We start from the raw sequence: 19,390 nt of genomic DNA, 5'->3' as shown, positions 1-19,390 counted from the left end.
ATACAATACAATAAACTTTATTCGATCTATCGAGATAAACCATAAAAGTACAGGATAGTTTAAAAAAGATTTTCAATACAATAACGTGTGATTAAATATATCTAAAGACGTGGTTAAAATATATACATTACTTTAAAAAAAAAAATCAAATAACCTCAGATAGCAGCCCGCTATACATTTCAGTCTACCCGAATATCCCTGTGAATCGCCAGTCGTCATTTAAAACTAAGTTCAATATGTACAGCAATAAATAGACAAAGATAAGATTAGTTAAAAACCACATAATATACTTTGAACAGTTCAGTTCCTAGACACCGGCCTGCTAAGTTAATGGGAATAAAAAAGCAGGCTATAGCATGGATCGAGGCAATATATATATATATATATATTTTTCTTTTAAGGATGCTAGCACATAGATTAGTCACAGCGAGATCAGAGCCTGACTGCAGACCTCAAGAAACTAAGAACATATAACACAGAAGTGCTAGTGAGCATTTGTAAAAAACATAAATGCTGGTCTAACCTGTCTGAAATTGCACTTCTTTAAAATGGGAATGAGAAAGGATTTTCTGGGAACCATGTAAAAACTGCAGAACATTAAAAAATGCATCATATCCTGTGGAGACTTCCCATTGCAGCCACAAGGAGGGAGACTCTAGCCCCTATGTACCCCACCCAGGTGGGTCAGGAGGTACTGAAAAAGGTCCAGATTGAACCTGGTCAATAAGAATCGATAGTGGGAACGTTTGAACCATAAAAGATATGGCTGATTTGATGGCTCGGTTTTCAAAGGGAAATACCCACGCACACTGGGCTTCTTCAATTCCTCTGCTTCCCTGTCTATCTGCCGTTTTTTAAAGAAGTTCTCTTCCACTCAGCACAAGTCTCCTCTGCACATATTCTCTGGATTGGTGAATAAATCTGCCCATCCCAAGTCACCAAGGCAATCCCAAGTCACCAAGGCAATCCCTTACATACTTAAACCAGGGAATACGATAAAAGTGATCCAGGGAAAGGCAATCAGTTAAAATACCCTTACTTAGTGCAATTCCCTCCCTAAGCCATAAATTCATCCACAAAGATGGGGAGCGGTAAGATAACAGATCAGAAAGAAAAGCCGAACCGAGTTTTTCATGGACTATAATAGTGGGGTTGCACTGAAGTAGACATAAAAGGCAGTTTTAAAAAGTATTTTCAACGACTTGGGGTTCCTCGTGCTACTTGTAACCCCATTTCTCACTACCATAAGCCACCTTAGTAGTGCACTTGACCTTGAAGATCTTCAAGAGGGCCCCAATAGGTCTGATGCTCAACCTAGATGAACAATTAAAGATGACAGTATTGGCCCTGACAAAGTCCCCTTTTTTCCTATGGATGAGGGGACGCCAAGTCAAGCCAGCATCGAAAACTACACCCAGGTATGATAAGACATCGGTCATAGGGACCGGCATCGATCCCACCACAAATGTGTAGGGTTTGCTGGGGCATAAACCTATTGCATTACATAGGATTTGTTGTTGTTCACTAGCAGGTCCAAATACTCCATTGGTATGTTTGTCATTACTTGTTGGTTTTCCCTACTCATGCTATTAATTATATCTATCTGCCCTTGTCTGAGAACTAAAGAAAATCCACTGGGTGCTGATCAAGGATGACCCTGACAATGTAATGACTCGACCCATCAGCAGCATGGTCTTACTACAATACCTATAAGAGGTCACATGGAAAGGAAACATTGCTCTTCCTTGGTTCACATCGACCTGGAACACTTCCTCAAACTATGGGGCATATTCACCACAGAATGGCGGGGCGCGGAGTTACGCCACGATTGGTAACGCCGCACTCCGACATTCAGAAAACTCAGGGATGCGGCTTATTTACAATAATACGGCGCACCCCTTGTTGTCTCTAGCGCAGAATGCAGCACACATAGAAACAGCAAAAAACAAGGAGAAATACATCAATCCTCCTCATTGTACCAGTTAAAGACCAGGTTTTCCCTGGTTTTATTTTTGGCACTGCCCCATATTTACGCCGGCCTGGAAATAGGGGGCAGCGTAAAAAAGCAATGGGTTTCGCAGCGGAACGCCCACTGCAACACGCATTGTCCTCCCCTTTCATGATAAGCAATGCGTGAAAGGAGCATTATTTACATGGGGGCATTAACCCCTGTTAAGTGGCTTAACGTTGCCTTGTAATTAAGGCGAAGGGGTTATCACCACCAGAACGTTAAAAAAAAGTGACGTTCTGGTGGCGATAACCCCTTCTAAATACGCCCATAAGATCAAACCCATTGCCTGGGGAGATTCCCACGTATCAGCTCTCATCAATTGTCCGCAATGTTCTGCATCCTTGAAGTGGCAATGTCACCCGGATACTTCGCAGGTTTTACAGCGGGGATATGGGCCTCACCATCGAGTCACTGATTACCTGGCACATGTCCAGGGCTCTATGCATCAGAGCTGGCTATGCATCAAAATGTGCGAAACATAGGTCATAAATTGAGTCACGGTGCCCATGATGTATTATCTTTCAGCTAGCCTCTTCCTATGGGACCCTGCCCCCCACGTAAAGGAGAGGAACTGTAGGATTTCTTTGATTCTCATATATTCCTTACCCTCCAATTCATTGCAGTCAAGCGGCTTCCACCACCTTAGACCCTTGTAAGGTGCAATAACGACTCTCATACATGTTTTGCGATTAAGGTAAGAGATACTTTAATGAAGCACCCCATCCAGCAAGTAACGGTGGCCACTGACTCACCGGTACACGACCGGCACTCCACAGTCCATGCTCCATATGACTTGGCCCTATTACACCCCCTAAATGCTAACCCCAGCAGCAGCTGCAGCCAGATATCGCGACCTTCATGAGGGAATCTTCCTCTTGTTAACCACTAAATGCAAGAATGCCTTAGTCAAAGAAGTGCTAGTGTCCTGTCTGGACTATTGCAGGGCCATTTTCCGGAGTCCACCAGCCACGTTGATCCTCAATCTAAAGCAAAAAGCCCAGTAGCACACAGTCTGTGCCATCTTCGGTATTAAGCCTTCTGGCCGTATCACTCCACCATGAAATGCCTACATCCATTTCTACTGCCCGAATGCATTCAGTTTACTTTTCTTGGTTCTGCACAACCGAAGTCCTGATGACCTCAGCAATCTCTCCTTATTTACTACGTACGCTGACCCTTAGAACCAGAATATTACGGGGCAGATTTACAAGCCCCTTACGCCACGTTTGCGTCACTTTTAACATGGGAAAAGTGACGCAAAAGTGGCGCAAGGGGCTTGTAATTAAGCCCCCAGAAGTTTAGAGTCATTTGCCGGTGAAGTAAATGAGGCTCCCAGGGAGACTTCACGTACAAGCCTCTGCAATCCCCCCCTTAGGTTCAAAGAACACTTTCTGCAGGTTCTATCTTATATGGCTGTCAACAGGCAGCAGCAATGTTCAACCGCATCTCAGACTACTGCGCCCAAAAGTGTTCCCCCTCAGTGTGCGCAACTGCCAGTGAAACAGTGGGAGCTCCAGGTACCAACCCCAAATAAAATGTGCTTCACTTTGGAACCACTTTTTAGGTCGAACCTTCCGGATTTAGCACAGAGTGGCTTATTTACAGTGCTCGGATTTCTGCTCTTCTGTGCTGATTGCAGGCTGTCCCAGGGTACTTCAAAACAGCATTGATCAATGAAAGAACAGAAGGGGCCCACTCTTTAATAGCATCACTTGGCAGGTAATCAGGTTTCAGGTATGCCTTTTGCGAAGATGTGTGTTAGGACAACTTATTCCATCCGTCTTGCCTCCAAACTCAGAAGGACCCCTGGAACAGTGTCAAGTTCCAAGGAGCTAAACCTTTATGAAAGCTTTAAAGCGCTATAAAAATGCAAAGAATTTCAAAAGAACATATATGTATGATGATTCTCGGAGTACAAAGCGAGAACATATGCAATGTAATATTGTATCTCTATCTAGCCACTTATGCATAGTTATAGTAATAATGGCTATTTATATAGCACACATTGTAGCCTGCAGAAAAGACCAGTGAGCTGAATACTCAGTGGTATGCAGCATAAGCTAGAGCGCTGGCAAGGCCAATGTAGTCTTTCATCCGTCCGCGGTCACTAAATTGTGTACCACTGAAATTGGATAATAGTATCACCAGTTATTTATAATGGGCCTGATTCCCAAAGGTAATCTTACACCTTAGCATAAGTATTCAATTGTTTGCTATTCACAAAGGTATTTTACTAGTAGTATCGCTACAAATGCAGAGTCTCAGCACATAAAAAGATGGGACTGTCATTTCAAATACTCTTTCACAGAGCCCGCTATGAGCAGCAAACCATTCTTACTTCTCATCAGGTTGTTGGCCTTCTTTCTCTGAATGTCCCCCTCTATCCTAACCTATCCAAATTAATATCCCATCCTCACAAAATACACACCTGGGCAAGGATTTCTGTGTTGAAAAAATGGCTGGTGAGGTGAGAACAGTAAGCACATGGTACCTTTTACAAGTGACTTATATGTGGGCCAGAGATGTGCCAATTATGGAAACAAAGGTGCAGTTTTGGGATAGAAGACAGGCCTTGGGAACCTGATTGGCAGGGACCCAGGGCACACTCGGTCAAAGTGCATTAGATATCAGGCAAAAAGTGGGGGGTTACCATGCATAAAGAGCCACTTTCTTACATTCTGTGTGAAGCATGATGTGTATGTCAAAGAACTTAGCCATTTGTTTCATGGTCATAGGCTGCACGGTTGTCCATTGCTTGGCTTTAGATGCTTGTTGTGTTTGCAGTCTTCTTTTCCCATTATGTGGCTTTGATGTGTATGTGAATGTGGATAAATGAATGACTGCTGAGGTCGCAAATGCGTAGCCAACTAGATAACATGTACATATGAGTTTGGTAGGAGTTGTGTCTAATAAGGCTTCTGGTGGAAAGCGCACACAGAGCAAATGGTACCATGAGCATGTGTAAGGGTGATCATACATAGAATACAGCCCACACAATGCGCTGCCTGTTGGAGTTAGCTATCACTGCTGAGGTAGTGAGTAGGAGTTGTGCTTAGCAGTAAGGCTTGTGTTGCCTTCGCAACTCCTACTGATTTTTCATTTGTTTTATATCGAAATGCTCAAATTCCATTGTTTGGACCATCAAATGAGAAACGGCTATTACTGTTTTAAATTTAAGTTTTTGGGTGGCAACAGTGAGTAGGGACTCCAATCTTATGGAGTGAGCCTGGCTACATCTATTTACTGTAGTGAACTGATTAAATCCTTTGTGTAGAATGATGACAGTTTTAAGTTTAATGCAAACTCAAAATGTACCCCGTCTCCATCTCTTATACTCTTTGGGATAACCCTTAAACCTGGGGGGAAGCAAGACATGCATGTATTGCAATATAGGTTGGTGTTTTATATGATCCTTCTGGCCAGGAGAGAGATATGCAAATTGTGGCGTCAGACGGCTCCACCTTCTTGGAATGCCTGGTGGAATTCAGTTACTTATTTTAGAGCTCTGGATCAAAGGGTGACTACCTATAGAGGTAGGCCCGCAACTGGGTTATTTGGGAATTTGTTGGATGAGAACCCAATGGATATTAGATCAGACTAGCTTAAGGTTAAATTCCAATGATTAAAACCTCTTGGTCAGTTCATGATGTGTACTTTGGGCGGTCCCCGAAGGAACAACAGCTGAGACTGAAACCACCAAGTCATCAGCATCAGCGGTGGATCAGATCGAGAGGTTGCTATGGCTACGGAGGCTATATGAGGAACTTAAAAAAAAAAAATTTACCCTGTCAGGTGCAGTGACCATTAGAGGCGGGATACTGTTTTGCAACCTTAAACTCTGATCTTAAGGCTAAAGCTATACGTTTTGTAAGCCTTGATAAGGGTTAGATGGCAAAGAGATTGCAAAGGTAAGTGGGTACTCAAAAGGCAGTGGATTACAATATTCTATTGATATGAAACATTTTATTAGCATTTACCAATTAATATAATCATATGAAGCAGAAACAATGGTTTACAGACAAGTGATTCAATCTGTATGATACAATGTAAGTCCCTTGAAATAACTCTCATGCCAGAATACTCGACCATGCCACACAGCCTTCAAATGCCATCCCCTTCTCCTCAACCACGGCCGTTTCATAGACTACATGGGTTCCAAAAGTGCATGTCTCATTGTCCAGCAACCAGGCCGCATATGCCAGGCAATGTACTCCCTTCTAATTTTGTAATTGGTTCTTTGCTAAGTTATTGGTCTGACAAGCTCTGGGGTGCATCTGTGCTCTGTAAGTGGTACTAAACCTGAGAAGACTGTGAGCAGCATTGTCAGCCCCCCCAAACTGCACCTGTTACTCTCTACTGAAGGACAGCAATCCTGAAATACAAGTCTAGAGATACACAGCACTGGCTGCACCAACAATGATGAATACCAAAGACTTTCAACTGAAGTGATGTGTTATCATGCCCTGTGTTTATAACAATGCATCTGGGCTAATGGCATGCTGGTATGCCAGGCGGTGTTCTCCCGGCTCCTTTTGTGATTGGCAAGGCTCTACTTGGATCTGCCAATATTGACTCCTGTCTTTCCAAACATTATGATGCTCTTGAGGACACCCTCTGGCAATGTATATAGGTCGCTAGAGGCTCAGACAACAATGTAATACCTTTTTCCACCTCTCCAGTGACGGGGCCTCCATGTCCCTCTAGGCTTTAGCAATATCTCACTTAGTTACAACTATGCCAAGCCGCAAAGGTCCTTTTCATACCTGTTACTATCCAAATCATTTGTGATGTGTAGTAGAGTGAATTTAGGATCCCAAGGAAGACTTCATCCCAGCACCACACCCAAACAGGTGAGAACGCCTTCCCAGAACGAGGTGAGTTTTTCACAGCTTGGATTACAATATTCTTAAGGGATACGTGGCACATTTGGTGACCACAGCAGAGTTGCAGTATATCATGCCTTAGGTGTGAGAATATCATGTCTTGGGTTTAAAACATCTTTTTGTCAGTGAATTATGAGCACTGCTGGAGGAGTGGCATCAAAAGAAACTCATAAAAACTGTAGTTTGAGGGGGACAAATCATCTGAACAAGTCCTGTAGGTTAGGTGTTAAATTATAAGGTGGCTTAGGTAGACCATTGATTTGCCCCTCTGTGTTCCCTTAATTAGGGTAGAGTTAACGTTTGGCCATTTACTTCCCAGTCAAGTGAGTGATCACAAGCAACAGGAAACCAGGATCATCCGTTATTGTATTTGAATGAGGAAAAAGTTACTAACCTGTAAATTGAAGTAATCCAGTATTAGGATCTATTATAGTTTCACATGCTTGAATCATCCCCTTCATCTAGCTGGGACATATAGTGAGCAGTACAATGTTAAACATGCACCAAGATAGCTTTAACATAGTGACACCAGTAGCCTATCCACCTCATTATAAAACACCCAAACACAACAGATCAGAGCAAAGCACAGCATTCCCTTCTTTTCACTCAGGCAAGCAAGTGCCGATTTCAGAGCACCCGAGTATAATAGTCATGTTTGCTCTGTACTAACTTCTCTCTCTTTTTTTGGCGAGTTGGGGAGGAGGGTAGGTCACATGTGAATCTATGGCAGATACCAATACTGGAGAACTTCAGTTACAGGTAAGTAACTTTTTTCTTCTGCAGTATTGGATCTTTCACACATTCACATGCTTGAATCAGAATAGCGAGCAGTAAAAAATAATTATGAATTCAAAGCGGTTGGAGGGAAACAAAGGCGAAACAGTCTTACATTACTGGATTAAGTGTCGTACGACCACTTGACCTACTGCTCCATCCTTACGTGATGCTGAGTATAGCCAGTAGTGTTGCGTAAATATATATTTGTTTTTCCATGTTGCTACTCTGCATATGTCAGGAATAGATACCCCAGCAAAGAGTGCTATGGACGTAGAGACACTTCGTGTACATTGTGGCTTAACATTTCCTTGTAAGGGATGACCAGCTTTTTTATGGCACAAAACTATTGCTCAAGACATGCAGCAAACTATACCCTGCTTTGATAGAGGTTGTCCCTTACTAGGGTTACTATATGCCATCAGTAATTTATTTGATTTTCTGATTCACTTGGTTTTCTCGATGTAAAAGTTTGTACATTTTCCAATATCTAAAGAGTGCAATGCTCTTTCAGCTACAGTAGTTGAATCTGGAAATAAAGTCTAGAGAACTACTGGCTCATTCAAATGAAAACCCAAAGGTACTTTCGAAATGAAGCGAGGATTAGTTTATTGTCTGTGAATTGAAGGACAGACTCCTTTATCGTGATGGCTTGGAACACCTCTATCCTTATGACTGATGTGAGAGCTTACAAAAGTGCTACTCTCCATGAGAAATATTTCAGATCTGCTTTGTGAATGGGTTCAAATGGTTTCTTCCTTAGTTGCGCCAGGACTATTTAAAGCCTCCACAAAGGAGGAGGATGTTTATTGGAGGAAATGTGCTCAGGAGGCCTTTGAGAAACACCTTTATAAGTCTGTCAGACCAAAGAAAGGTTAATTTTGTGTTCTTTCAAAACAAGAAATAGCAGCCAGATGGACTCTAACTGAAACATGACTGAGTCCTGAATTTGACAGATGTAGAAGACATGGTAATGTTTGTTGTTCGACGCAAGATAGATATTAGCCTTTTCTGCATACACCATTTGCAAAAACATTTCCATTTTGCTGAGTTAGCTTTGTTTGTGGATCCTACTCTGGCTTTTGAAAGTATTTCTTTACATTCCTTTGGGAGGTCCAAAAAATAGAATTTGTTGAACTCAGGAGCAAAGCCGACAAGCTGAGACAGCGAGGATCCAGGTGAAGGATTTGCCCATTGTGGCAGGACAATCAAGTCAGTGTTGGTTCCAATAGTATTCGTTGCTGTTCTGAGAGGAGAAGCAACTCTGTGAATAAATATTGCCTTGGCCAAGACTGAGCTATGAGGTTTATTCAGCATGGTTCCCTTCTTTATTTCGACAATACTGTTGTTATCAAAGGGATTGGAGGAACTGGGTACGTAATGGTCCCTGACCTATTTATCAAAAGGGTATTCCACCACGAAACCGCCAGGTAATGCCTGCAGGCAAAAAACTGCCATTTCTTGTTCTGATTGGTAGCAAACAGGTCTAGGTTTAGTTGACCCCATTTCCTGAATATTTTTTTGTAGCTGAAACTGGTTCAGTTCCCATTCAAGAAAGTTCTTATTTGTTCTGCTGAGACTGTGCCCAGAGGTTCAACAGGTCTGGTAGAGGCTCTGCTTGTATCTGAATATGATGTTGTATTGCCCAATTCCATATCTTTTGTGCTTTTTTGGAGAAGGGAAGGGTTTGTGTCCCCCACTGTTTGTTAACATTATACATACTGGTTGTGTTGTCTGTTCTTATCAATAATTACAAGTTCTTTATTTGGTAGGAGAAAAGAGAAGAGACCTAACATGATTGCGGCCAATTTCAGGGTATTGATGTGCATCTTGTATCATATGCAGAATAGCAGCTCCTGCCAATTGTCTACATTCTGTAGATGAAATATCCATGGGGACGTCAATGATTGCAGAGGATGTTCTTTCTCCTTCCTGTAGAATTGCTTTTTCCTCTGCTTTCTTATCCTCCGGTAGGTGTTCAAGATACGGAGCTATATCGGAGAACATTTGAATTGCCAGGGTATTCAAAGCTTTTTACGGCGGTAGCAGCAGTCACAGAGAAACGCTTTCCTATGTAGTTGTATGTCGGAACCACAAATTCCCTAACCACGCATGCCTAAACAACGCGGTCTTAATAATGTTCGGGTCTTAACCACACATTCCATTACCACGCATGCCTTTACCACGTAATTTCGTGGTAAAGGAGTATGCGTGGGTAAAGTCGCGACCCCCCTCCCCACCGCCTTAAGCTACAAGCTCCCTCTCCCTGCCCCCCTCCACGCCCTGAGGTCCAAATACCCCTACCCCCTCCAACCCCCACGCTGTCCCCTCCCCCTGCCCTGAGGCCTAAAACCCTGTCCCTTAACCTGACCCAGCCGAGCCCAGCCCTAAAAACTGCCCACCCTCCCCTATGCCCTAAAGACTACCCGACTACCCATTCCCCTGCCCTGAGGCCTAATACCCTTAACCCTTATTTAAAAAATGACCCTGATGCTCTCCCAGCCCTAAAAACTACACCCAGCCCTGAAAACTAGCCCGGACCCCCAGCCCTGAAAATTACCTCCAACCCCCACAGCCCTGAAGACTAGCCCCAAACCCTCAGCCCAGAAAACTACCCCCAACCCACCCCCAGCCCAGGAAACTACCCGACCCTCCCAGCCTATAAAACTACCGGTGACCTAACCCCCAACCCAGAAAACTACATCGACCCCCAGCCTAAAAAACTACCCCAACCCACCCCTGAAAACTACCCCGACTCACCTCCAGCCCACAGAACAACCTGACCTACCCCAGCCCACAAAACAACCCCCAACCCACCCCCAGCCCACAAAACAACCCCTGACCCCTCCAGCCTACAACAGTACCCCGACCCACCACCATCTCACAAAACTATCCCAACCCCCCAGTCAACAAAAGTACCATGACCCACCCCAGCCCAGGAAACTACCCCTGACCCCCCACGGCCCAGACAACTACCCCAGACCCACCTCCCAGCCGACAAAACTAACCCTAACCCGCCCCCCTGGCCCCACTTACCTCACCGCAGATCTCTCCCAGGGAGGTCTTCCTGTTTCCGTCCATTGCAGCCAGCAGCTAGACCGCGCATTGCCTTAACCCTGCACATACGTGGTTAAAGCATATGCGTGGTTAAGACAAGCATGGTTTAGCTTGCAGAGTCGGAACACTGGTGGTTTAGACTGTGGTGTTCCGACTGTTTCCCTTCCAATGTTGTTCAACTTGTTAACTTTTCTATCTGGAGGAGCAGTACATGATGCCGATGGGTTTCTAGACCTTCTTTGAGTGGCTTTTATAACAACAGAATTGGCTCAAGGATGATTTAGTGGACATATCAGGGTGTTATCAGGCGCTTTATATTCTTTGTCCAATTGAGGGATTACAGCTGCGGTTGTAGCTGGTGTTTTCATAAATTAAGACCTTCTTCCCAAATGTGTTCTATTCTAGAAATTGAATTGACTGTCTTTCTAGCAGGATCGTTCAAATCATAAAGACAAACAATCAGTCTCCCTTGCTGTAATGGTAAGCCAAACCTCTTGAATGCTCTTTCTATAAGATGATGAAGACCACCTATGTCATTTGGCTGTGAATCCACTGCTGGAGGAGTGGCGTCATCGGGGGTTGTAGCCACATACTCATCCCATTCAAGGTCTGAATACTAAGGTGATTCTGATAACTGCCCTTCCTCCTGATAATTATCTGTGTCTGATTGTGATGCCTTGGATTGGGGAGGTGCTGGAGACAATTGTTGTGAAGACATTTAAGCAGGCTGAAAGAACTGTCCTAGTGAAAGAGGTGTAGAGGGCCATGCCTGAGGTCTGGAAATATTTAGTGTTGCCAGCATTGGCATTTGTCGGTTTGTGCAAGCGGCTTGCACTTGTGAAAAGTGTGTGTGGATAAGTTATCCGGAAGGTTCCATACCATATTGCTGTCCATCGTCATCTTCCTCAGTTTGCGCAAAAGATTGATAAGTGCGTTCACCTTTTCCAGGGGTAACGACTGTTTGATCATATTCCTCATCCTCTTCATCAGAGACTCCGTGTTTTACGTTTAACTGAGTTGGGCTATAAGCTGGTCCAAAATGAATGTCCTCATCAGCTTCCTCAAATATTGAATAATTGTTTTGGTGGGTTTGGGACACTTTGCTAGGGGAAGTTTCTTCTGGCATTAAAGTGCCTCAAATGTCTTCATCTGAAATGGTAGTTATTTCAGATTCTTTGTTGACGGACTCACTGAGGTAACATTTTTACTTAACCTAGCAGTGGAATACGTTGTGGTTGATTGTATCCTGTTCGCTGGTTTTCTTGTTGACAGTGTCATCGATGTAGCTGTCAAAGCTGTGGCTGTCGCTGACGTGGATAGTGTCCCCATTGCAGACTTTTTCGTTGTCGGTACTATCGCCAATGATATAGCATAGTTTATGATCTTGTAGATGGTCTGGGCATCGAGTCCATTGTCGATGGGATTCTCATCGAGAGAGACAGTGTCTTTGTTGACAATCAGTTTTTAGTAGATGGTGTTGTTGGCGCAGTCTTTGTCGCAATTGATTTTGACAGAGACAATGCTTGCATCTTAGTCACTGGTAAAGCTGTAGCTTGCTTTAAAGACTAATCACTTAATTTATTTTCTTTAGGACTTGGCGGAGCTGATGATATTCGTGGGCATTTTTCTGTCAGGTTGTTGTCAGATTTATGTCCTCACACTTAAACAGTAGTATCCTCCTTTGATTTTCTAAGGGTTTTTCTGTGAGGTTTTCCCTTAGATTTATCCATTGAAGAATGGGCAGAATGAGAATGTTCTCTTTTATGAGATTTTGAGGAGGTTTCACCTTCTTCAACAGAGTGGGATTCTTCAGAATTTGACTTTTGCTTCCAAAGTAAAACTCTTTCTTTGTCCTTTAGCATTTTGGTAGAAATCTACATATCTACATGTTCTACATATCTGGCATTGCTTGGCTTTGTGGGCCGGATAAAGAAATTATATGCAGTCTTTATGTGGGTCTTCAGAGTGGTCTCTTATTTAATCAATTATGCCTAAAAAGCCTTTTGTTGTTAGCTTCAAATATAGTCTGATTTGTAGATATTATTAACTCTTTGTAATCCTTTAAAAATAAGGGTCATTTATCTGACTGAGCAAGCAGTGCTCCCTGGGACTCCCTTCACACACGGCTCTGCAGTAGAAATCTGAACCTGTTAGCCTGAGTCAGGAGAAGGGCTTTGCTCTGATTGATTGAGTTTGGGTGTTTTATAAAGATGTGGATAGGCTGATGTTGTGCCTTTGTAAGCTAATTAGGTTATGTTTAACATTGTACTGCTTACTATATGTACTGTGGGACTCGCAGCTTGACGACTGAGATGATTCAAGCATGTGAATCTATAAAATTTCCTATACTGCAGAATCCATGGTTTGTCAGTCAGTATCAAAACATGACAAAGGTGCTCAGGAAGGTTTTTATTTTTGAGGCACACTTCAGGTACTCTGAGTGGGGGAACCATGGGGCATATTTACAAGGGCTGTATCTACACTTTTTTGGCTTACAAAGCCAAAAAAGCAGAGATAAAACCTTTTTTCCAACGCCTCCCTTTGCATCTCCAATGAGATGCAAAGTGGGCGTACCCCGGATGGACTTCCTTGCAAATATCGCCAATGTTTACATAGCGATATTTACAAGGCAGCCCACATGATTTTAGCAGACGTTTGATTTTGGCAGAAAACGTCCGTTTTCGCCAAAATCTAACGTTTGCTAAAATCCTGACTTAGCCATCCCTAACATAGGGGGTGGATTATGCTGATACGACCCTGTGGGTCGTATCAGCATAATCAGCAAAGTTATCGCCGTTTTGCAGGGAACAACGCTGGAAAACCAGCGATGTTCCCTGCAAAAGGGCGATAACCTCGCATCTCTGGAATTTTTATCACCCTGGAGAAACACGTTGTTAATAACGCGCTACAAGGGCACTCAATTCCAGAGATAGCCTGCGATAATATTATTATCGCTAAGCACGGCCAGCGATAATTATCGCTGGCCGTTGATAATATGCCCCCATGTTATTAGGAGTCATTGGTGCATAAGTGATGCACATCTACAAAGTAGTGGGTCAGTATGAAAAAGCAAAGTTATTTTATAGTGAGATGGGTGGATCCTTGAGGCACCCCCATATGTGGATGGAGAGTAAGAAGCATAACCCAATTCAATATGCTGCATCCCAAATGAGAGGATGCTGAAAGGTGAGCCTACAGCAATAGGTGCATATGCCGGATGGAGAGTGCATCCAAAGAGAAAAAATAGTAATGGGTGGACAGGATGGTACATGCAGGATCAGCAGGAAGAGTTGGACATGAAGATCATCAGGCATGAAGGGCTGGACATGAACATCATAAACCCAGTGTAAGTCGTAGCAGCATATAGAGTGTGAGCTAAAGAGAGGGACACAGACAGAAGCCCCTGCCACAACCGCACTCATGTTCTGGTTATGGGGAGCTATCATTGAATAACAAATGATGTGGCCTGAAAGCAGGTTCCAGAGAGACATACATTGGAATTTGGAATTGGACTTGGGGGCAATCAGTGACAGCAGGAACTGCTGACCATGAATAAAGAGAACATCTGAGATGGGTTAAAGGAGAGTGAGCAGGGTTGCCAACAGGGTAGAAGAAAGAAGGAACAGTGGAGCAGACAAATAGACAACAAAGGCATTAAGATTAGGAACACAACTAGAAATGAGAAAGTAAGGCATTTTCAGAAAAACTTCAGTGTTTTCTTAAGCAGCTTTATTCAGGTTCAGAACATGGACTATCAAAGACACACTGCATCTTTACCTGCGCCACAATCCCCTTTCAGGGCATCAAATATAAAAATCCCTCCTGCAGGACTGCGGGGAGACTAAATGCAAAACAGGTGGCAGAGCAGACATACAGAGCTAGCACTCTCTGTCTGAAGGTGAAGGCACAATGTACAGAAAAGAGCCCTCTGCATCCCACTCGCGAGACCCCACTACGGTTAGCCACATGCATGCGGATAGAAGTGTGAGCAAGAGTCAGGCCATGTTGGTCTTGATTTGACATCAAACGAGGAGCATCAGTTTTGTATGAAGATGACTTCCAGGCCTGATTATGCTGAGGTGGGGGAGGTTTGCAACAGTGTTTGCCTTGATCAGCTGGACAGGATGTGTTTTGCGTACCTGACAGCCAGTTTGGACATTCTTCGGTTTACTTACGCAGATTAAAAAATGGTTGAGTTTGGTTGATCTCTCAACAGGAAATTGTTGAATCAAGCCTCAATGAGTGACTTAATTGAACATCTTTTGAGCATTAATCTTTTTCACATTTTGGTTTACGTCTAGCATATCAGTTGGGAAGATTGAGTGTTTGGTGTGGAAAAAAACGATTCAATATTTTTGCTGAAACTATTGACGGCTAGACCCATAAACATCTCAGGTCAAGAGATGAATGCAGGAAGAGGGCTAATTGGAGCTTTTTAAGCAAACAGATACATTTGACTTAAGGCCTAGAAGAGGATTTATTGATGCTCTAAAAGTGAGCTTAGTCTTTATCAGTAGTACTGATTAAACATAGTGTTATCAATATATATAGAGTATAGCCTGAAGAGGATACACTGAAGAACTGTATGACTTAGAAGTGGGCTATGAGAGGGTGTGGCTTTCATTAGTTGCAGTCCATCTCCTCTGTAGGGATCTTGGATGAGGCCCTCAATATCATTGGTTGAACATCGGCATTTGGGGAGACATTCACTGCTATCTTTCATTGGATGGTGTTTCAAATGGAACTTGCCTTAAGTGCTACACATCTGAGCTTTAAACCACATGCTTTGGAGAAAGTCAGATGTGTTCCTGAGGATCAACAGTTAGTGAATTGTAGTTGGAAAATATGAGGTGTATTAAATTATGGGTTAAATGGAGAGGTGTTTGCCCAGGGCCTAACTAGCTCATGTCAGAGGTCTGGTGTTGAGGTGTATATTCATCTGCCCAATGTCTCTCATTGACGGTTTTAGGGGTCCATTGAGGGGGTCTAGTTTAGGGCCCAGTTGGATGCTACTTGTGTTATGTTTGCTGTCAAAAGTTGAACATTATCCAGGGTTCCTATAACTTGCCGCAAAAAACAGAAGCATAGAGCAAAGAATCGGAAACATGCACAAAGGAGATAGTTAAGGGAATCCAACATTTACACCTGACCATGCCACCTGAAATACATTCCCATCTCAGACAATTAGACTTTCGACTTTAATTTTCTCTTTACAGTAAGAGATACTGGCTCCATCTCCATAGTTAATGCAGATAACAAACAGAAGAGTAATCAACATTAAAGCACAATACCAGTTGTTCCCAAGTAGAGGCATGCAACAGGCTGAGTGTTCTGGCCCTTACTTAATCCACAGTGGATGTCAGAGAGGATAGGGTATTATGGGCCTTTTGTAGAGTTTGGCAAACAGGATACTCAGTCAGAAATATGATGGATGTCCCATTATCTGGGTTACAAATACGTTATGGCATATAGCATGTGCAATATCCTCCACGTTTTAATAGAGTATCCCGTCCAAACAAATCTAGAAAAGGTCCTAGATCCATTTAACCTTCTATGATGGTAGAGAAGAAGGAATGGAGGTGGGAATAGGTAATATGATATAATTTCTCTATTTTGTGCTCAGTGTTGATTCTCAGGCTTCAAGTCAGCATTTAAGATCTATGTATGGCATTAAAGGGGCTGCAATATACCCTAAGCATCTACACTTCCATCCTGCTGCTCAAGCCTTGACTCAAAATGTGATGCCTATTATAAAAAGCCATCCTTTTGACTGATGACCTAAACGGGGCCGCTACAACATCTATGTTGATATGATCCCAACACCTTTTCCCCAAAATCAACACAACTGTACCTCGGGAGTCCAGTGCCATTTTGTGATTCCCTTGCTCACGCCCTATTAGAAACATGGATTTCCACAACTCAGCAGCCATCTTTTAATTTGTTGGAATCCCTGGTCAAGTTCTTACACTCTTTCCACCACTATATGCCATCCTGATACTCATGCAAACACTCTTTACCCATTGTCAAGCCTCATTTTTCCAAAACGTCCCATCATCTTTTTGATCCCATAAGTCATGCCCACTTACAACAGTCATCCCACTCCCGAAATGTTGCCCAGTTCCCGACAATTGCCCCTTCTAACAAACAGCCTGAAATCCAAATAGTGATGTGATACACAAACTCCACACAATCTTCTCCATGCCTAGGTATAAAGAAGCGACTTCTTCAAAGGGGAATCCAACATTGTAAGACAATTAAAATTACCTCACACATTTGACTCTTGCTTTTCTTTGTAACACCTCGGCCACACTACTCTTTGATTGCATAAAAAACACACATTGATTCTAAAACTATAGTTACCCTGGGTTCACTAAAGATGTCTACAAAGCCCAGTCCTGAGGAAATATCTAATCTACATTAACTAACATGAAATATCGCCCTTCCTCTGACCAAGAATGTTGCTAACAAAACATAGTATTCACCACCCCAGTAATATATCTACAGTATGAATGCCCCGGAGCATGCTGGGACAGATGAACCCTGAACCCCCAGTGTTTACTGCTGCCCTCACTGCTGGGATGCTAAAGCGTGCCTGCTCTGGTAGGATGCTATGTGCTCATGTGGACCCTGCCTGGAGTGTGTTTTCTGAGTCCATTCCTATCCAAGATACACACATATAAGCAGTGAGAGGGTGGGATGGAGAAACAAAAGGCGTGATGTAGAGCAGGAGAAAGGCGCAGCGACGGGGCCTTTGGGGTCATGCTCCCTCGTGTTTTCATCCTGAGGTATTGATGTATAGTTGGCTCTTCAGGATGTAGTCGATGACGGGCTGGGAGAGGTAGTCCACCACATGCCCATCTCCATGCTGGAGGGCCAATCTGTGGGAGCAAAGAAACAGAAACCAGATCACAAAACAAGGAATTGAGAGAAGAGAATGAGAGAGAGGTAAAAGAGTGAGAGAGAGAGAACTAATGAGAGAGGGAGAATGAGAGCAACAGAGTTTGAGAGAGAGAGCTATGTAAAAAGACCGTTCAGGGATAATTGATGGAGAGTGGGAGTGACAGAAAAAGAAAGGGCAGACTCTGTTATGAATTAGAGGGGAATATTGTATTGTATTAAGGAGTTTTGTGTATACACATCTTAGGCAAAATGTTGGTGACCCAGTCCTAACATGTGCTGTCCTTGAGTCACACGTCACGTTAGGTGATGCAAAGCAACACAATTCCTTAATTCAGAGTTGCAAAGCCACGCAAGGGACAATTTGTGACACCCATGGGTGGAGCCAGGGCACTGTGCATTCACCCATTGATTCAATGCAATTCCAGATTTACTAAAGTTTGTAAACCTGGGAATGCATCAAATCAGTACGCGTCCCAGATGATGGTATAGCAAGAAGAAATTTTTTTTTTCCTTATCTTCTCTTTGGCTTGCTTTAATGCAGGAAGAATCCCTTTCTGCACAAAAATAATCCTGCCTGATATGCAGGCACACTTGCACTATGGTGCCTGCATTGGGGTGAGGCAGCACACAGTGCACCAGCAGAAAGAGAGACCAGAAATGCCCATATCTTAGTAAATATGAAGAATTCCTGCTCTCTCCCTAACACACAACACAGTGTAGTAGGTACCCTTACTGCTCTGAGTTGTGTGAAATAATAATAAATGTCCCCCTGTATGTTTATATGTGCATCTAGTAACTCTATTGGTGTGTAACTATGTACGTGCTTACTTGCACAGTAATGCACCTGTGTCTGCATCTGTGTGTTTCCATGACAACAACGTGACCCACCTGCTCTTTGTGGAGCTGACGATGGACATTGGGTGGTTGGTGTCATCCTTCACCACCAGGATGTTGTTCTGTCGGAAGAGGGAAAAGAAAACATGTTTCTTTTATGGAACACTAAGAGATCTCAACACAAGCAAGTATTATAGAATTGTGTTTCCCCATTGTGTTGTCAAGGGAATTGGGGGTATCAAAATCCCCAAATATAAGAATTCCGGCATTGGCAGTCAGGTCAGTGTATATTTGAACAAGTGAAGTGTTCACTCATATGCAAACCATGATCCTCAACAACACTCCACAAGATGGGAAATGAAGGGAATCCAGAAACATGCATCAAGTCCTGAAGGCTCAGCAATCATTTACACTCTAGGGACCTCATTTACGAGGCCCTAGCAGCACTTTTGCACCACTAGAGTGTCACTTTTTTTACACTCTGGTGGCACAATGTGCTGCAGGATATTTACAAAGCCACACCAGCCACTTTACGCTAAATATGTGCCCCTCTCACACAGAACCCAAGGTGAAAGGGGCATGCCATGTCCGTTGCTGCAAGTGTTCCCACACAACACCCATGGAATCTGAAGTATTTCCAGATTTACGAGAAATTGTAAACCTGGGAATGCATCAGATTCCAATGCCTCCCCAGAGGAGGCATAGGAGTGGTGCAACGAGGAAAAATACTTTTATTTTGCCTTGCTTTTTCTTCTTTCTATGCGTGCTGTATTATGCAACACTCATAGAAGGAGGAAAATGCCATCAATTATTGTTTTTGTGCAGAAAGGTGGTCCTTCCTGCACAAAAACAATCATTCCTGCAACACAGACACCCTTGCAACATGACGCAAGAGTGTCTGCATTGGCGCACGGCTGCTGTTTGGGTGCAG

General features: G+C 43.3%; 1 protein-coding gene across 1 annotated transcript in view; it reads right to left on the bottom strand.

The window, feature by feature from the left end:
• Positions 1 to 14,437: 14,437 nt before the first annotated feature.
• Positions 14,438 to 19,390, bottom strand: part of NMNAT2 (nicotinamide nucleotide adenylyltransferase 2) — a 324,069-nt gene continuing 319,116 nt past the window's right edge. The window contains exons 10-11 of the mRNA XM_085601729.1: positions 18,514 to 18,581; positions 14,438 to 17,603 (exon numbers count right to left, since the gene is read on the bottom strand). Of these exons, the coding sequence (XP_085457855.1) occupies positions 17,501 to 17,603; positions 18,514 to 18,581 (171 nt within the window). The 3' untranslated portion in view covers positions 14,438 to 17,500. The remainder of the gene's footprint in view (positions 17,604 to 18,513; positions 18,582 to 19,390) is intronic.

Source organism: Triturus cristatus, chromosome 4_2 (genome assembly GCF_964204655.1).
Source record: "Triturus cristatus chromosome 4_2, aTriCri1.1, whole genome shotgun sequence".
NCBI lineage: Eukaryota > Metazoa > Chordata > Amphibia > Caudata > Salamandridae > Triturus > Triturus cristatus.
The sequence above is the reverse complement of the archived record's forward strand: the minus strand, read 5'-3'. Positions and strand labels throughout refer to the sequence as shown.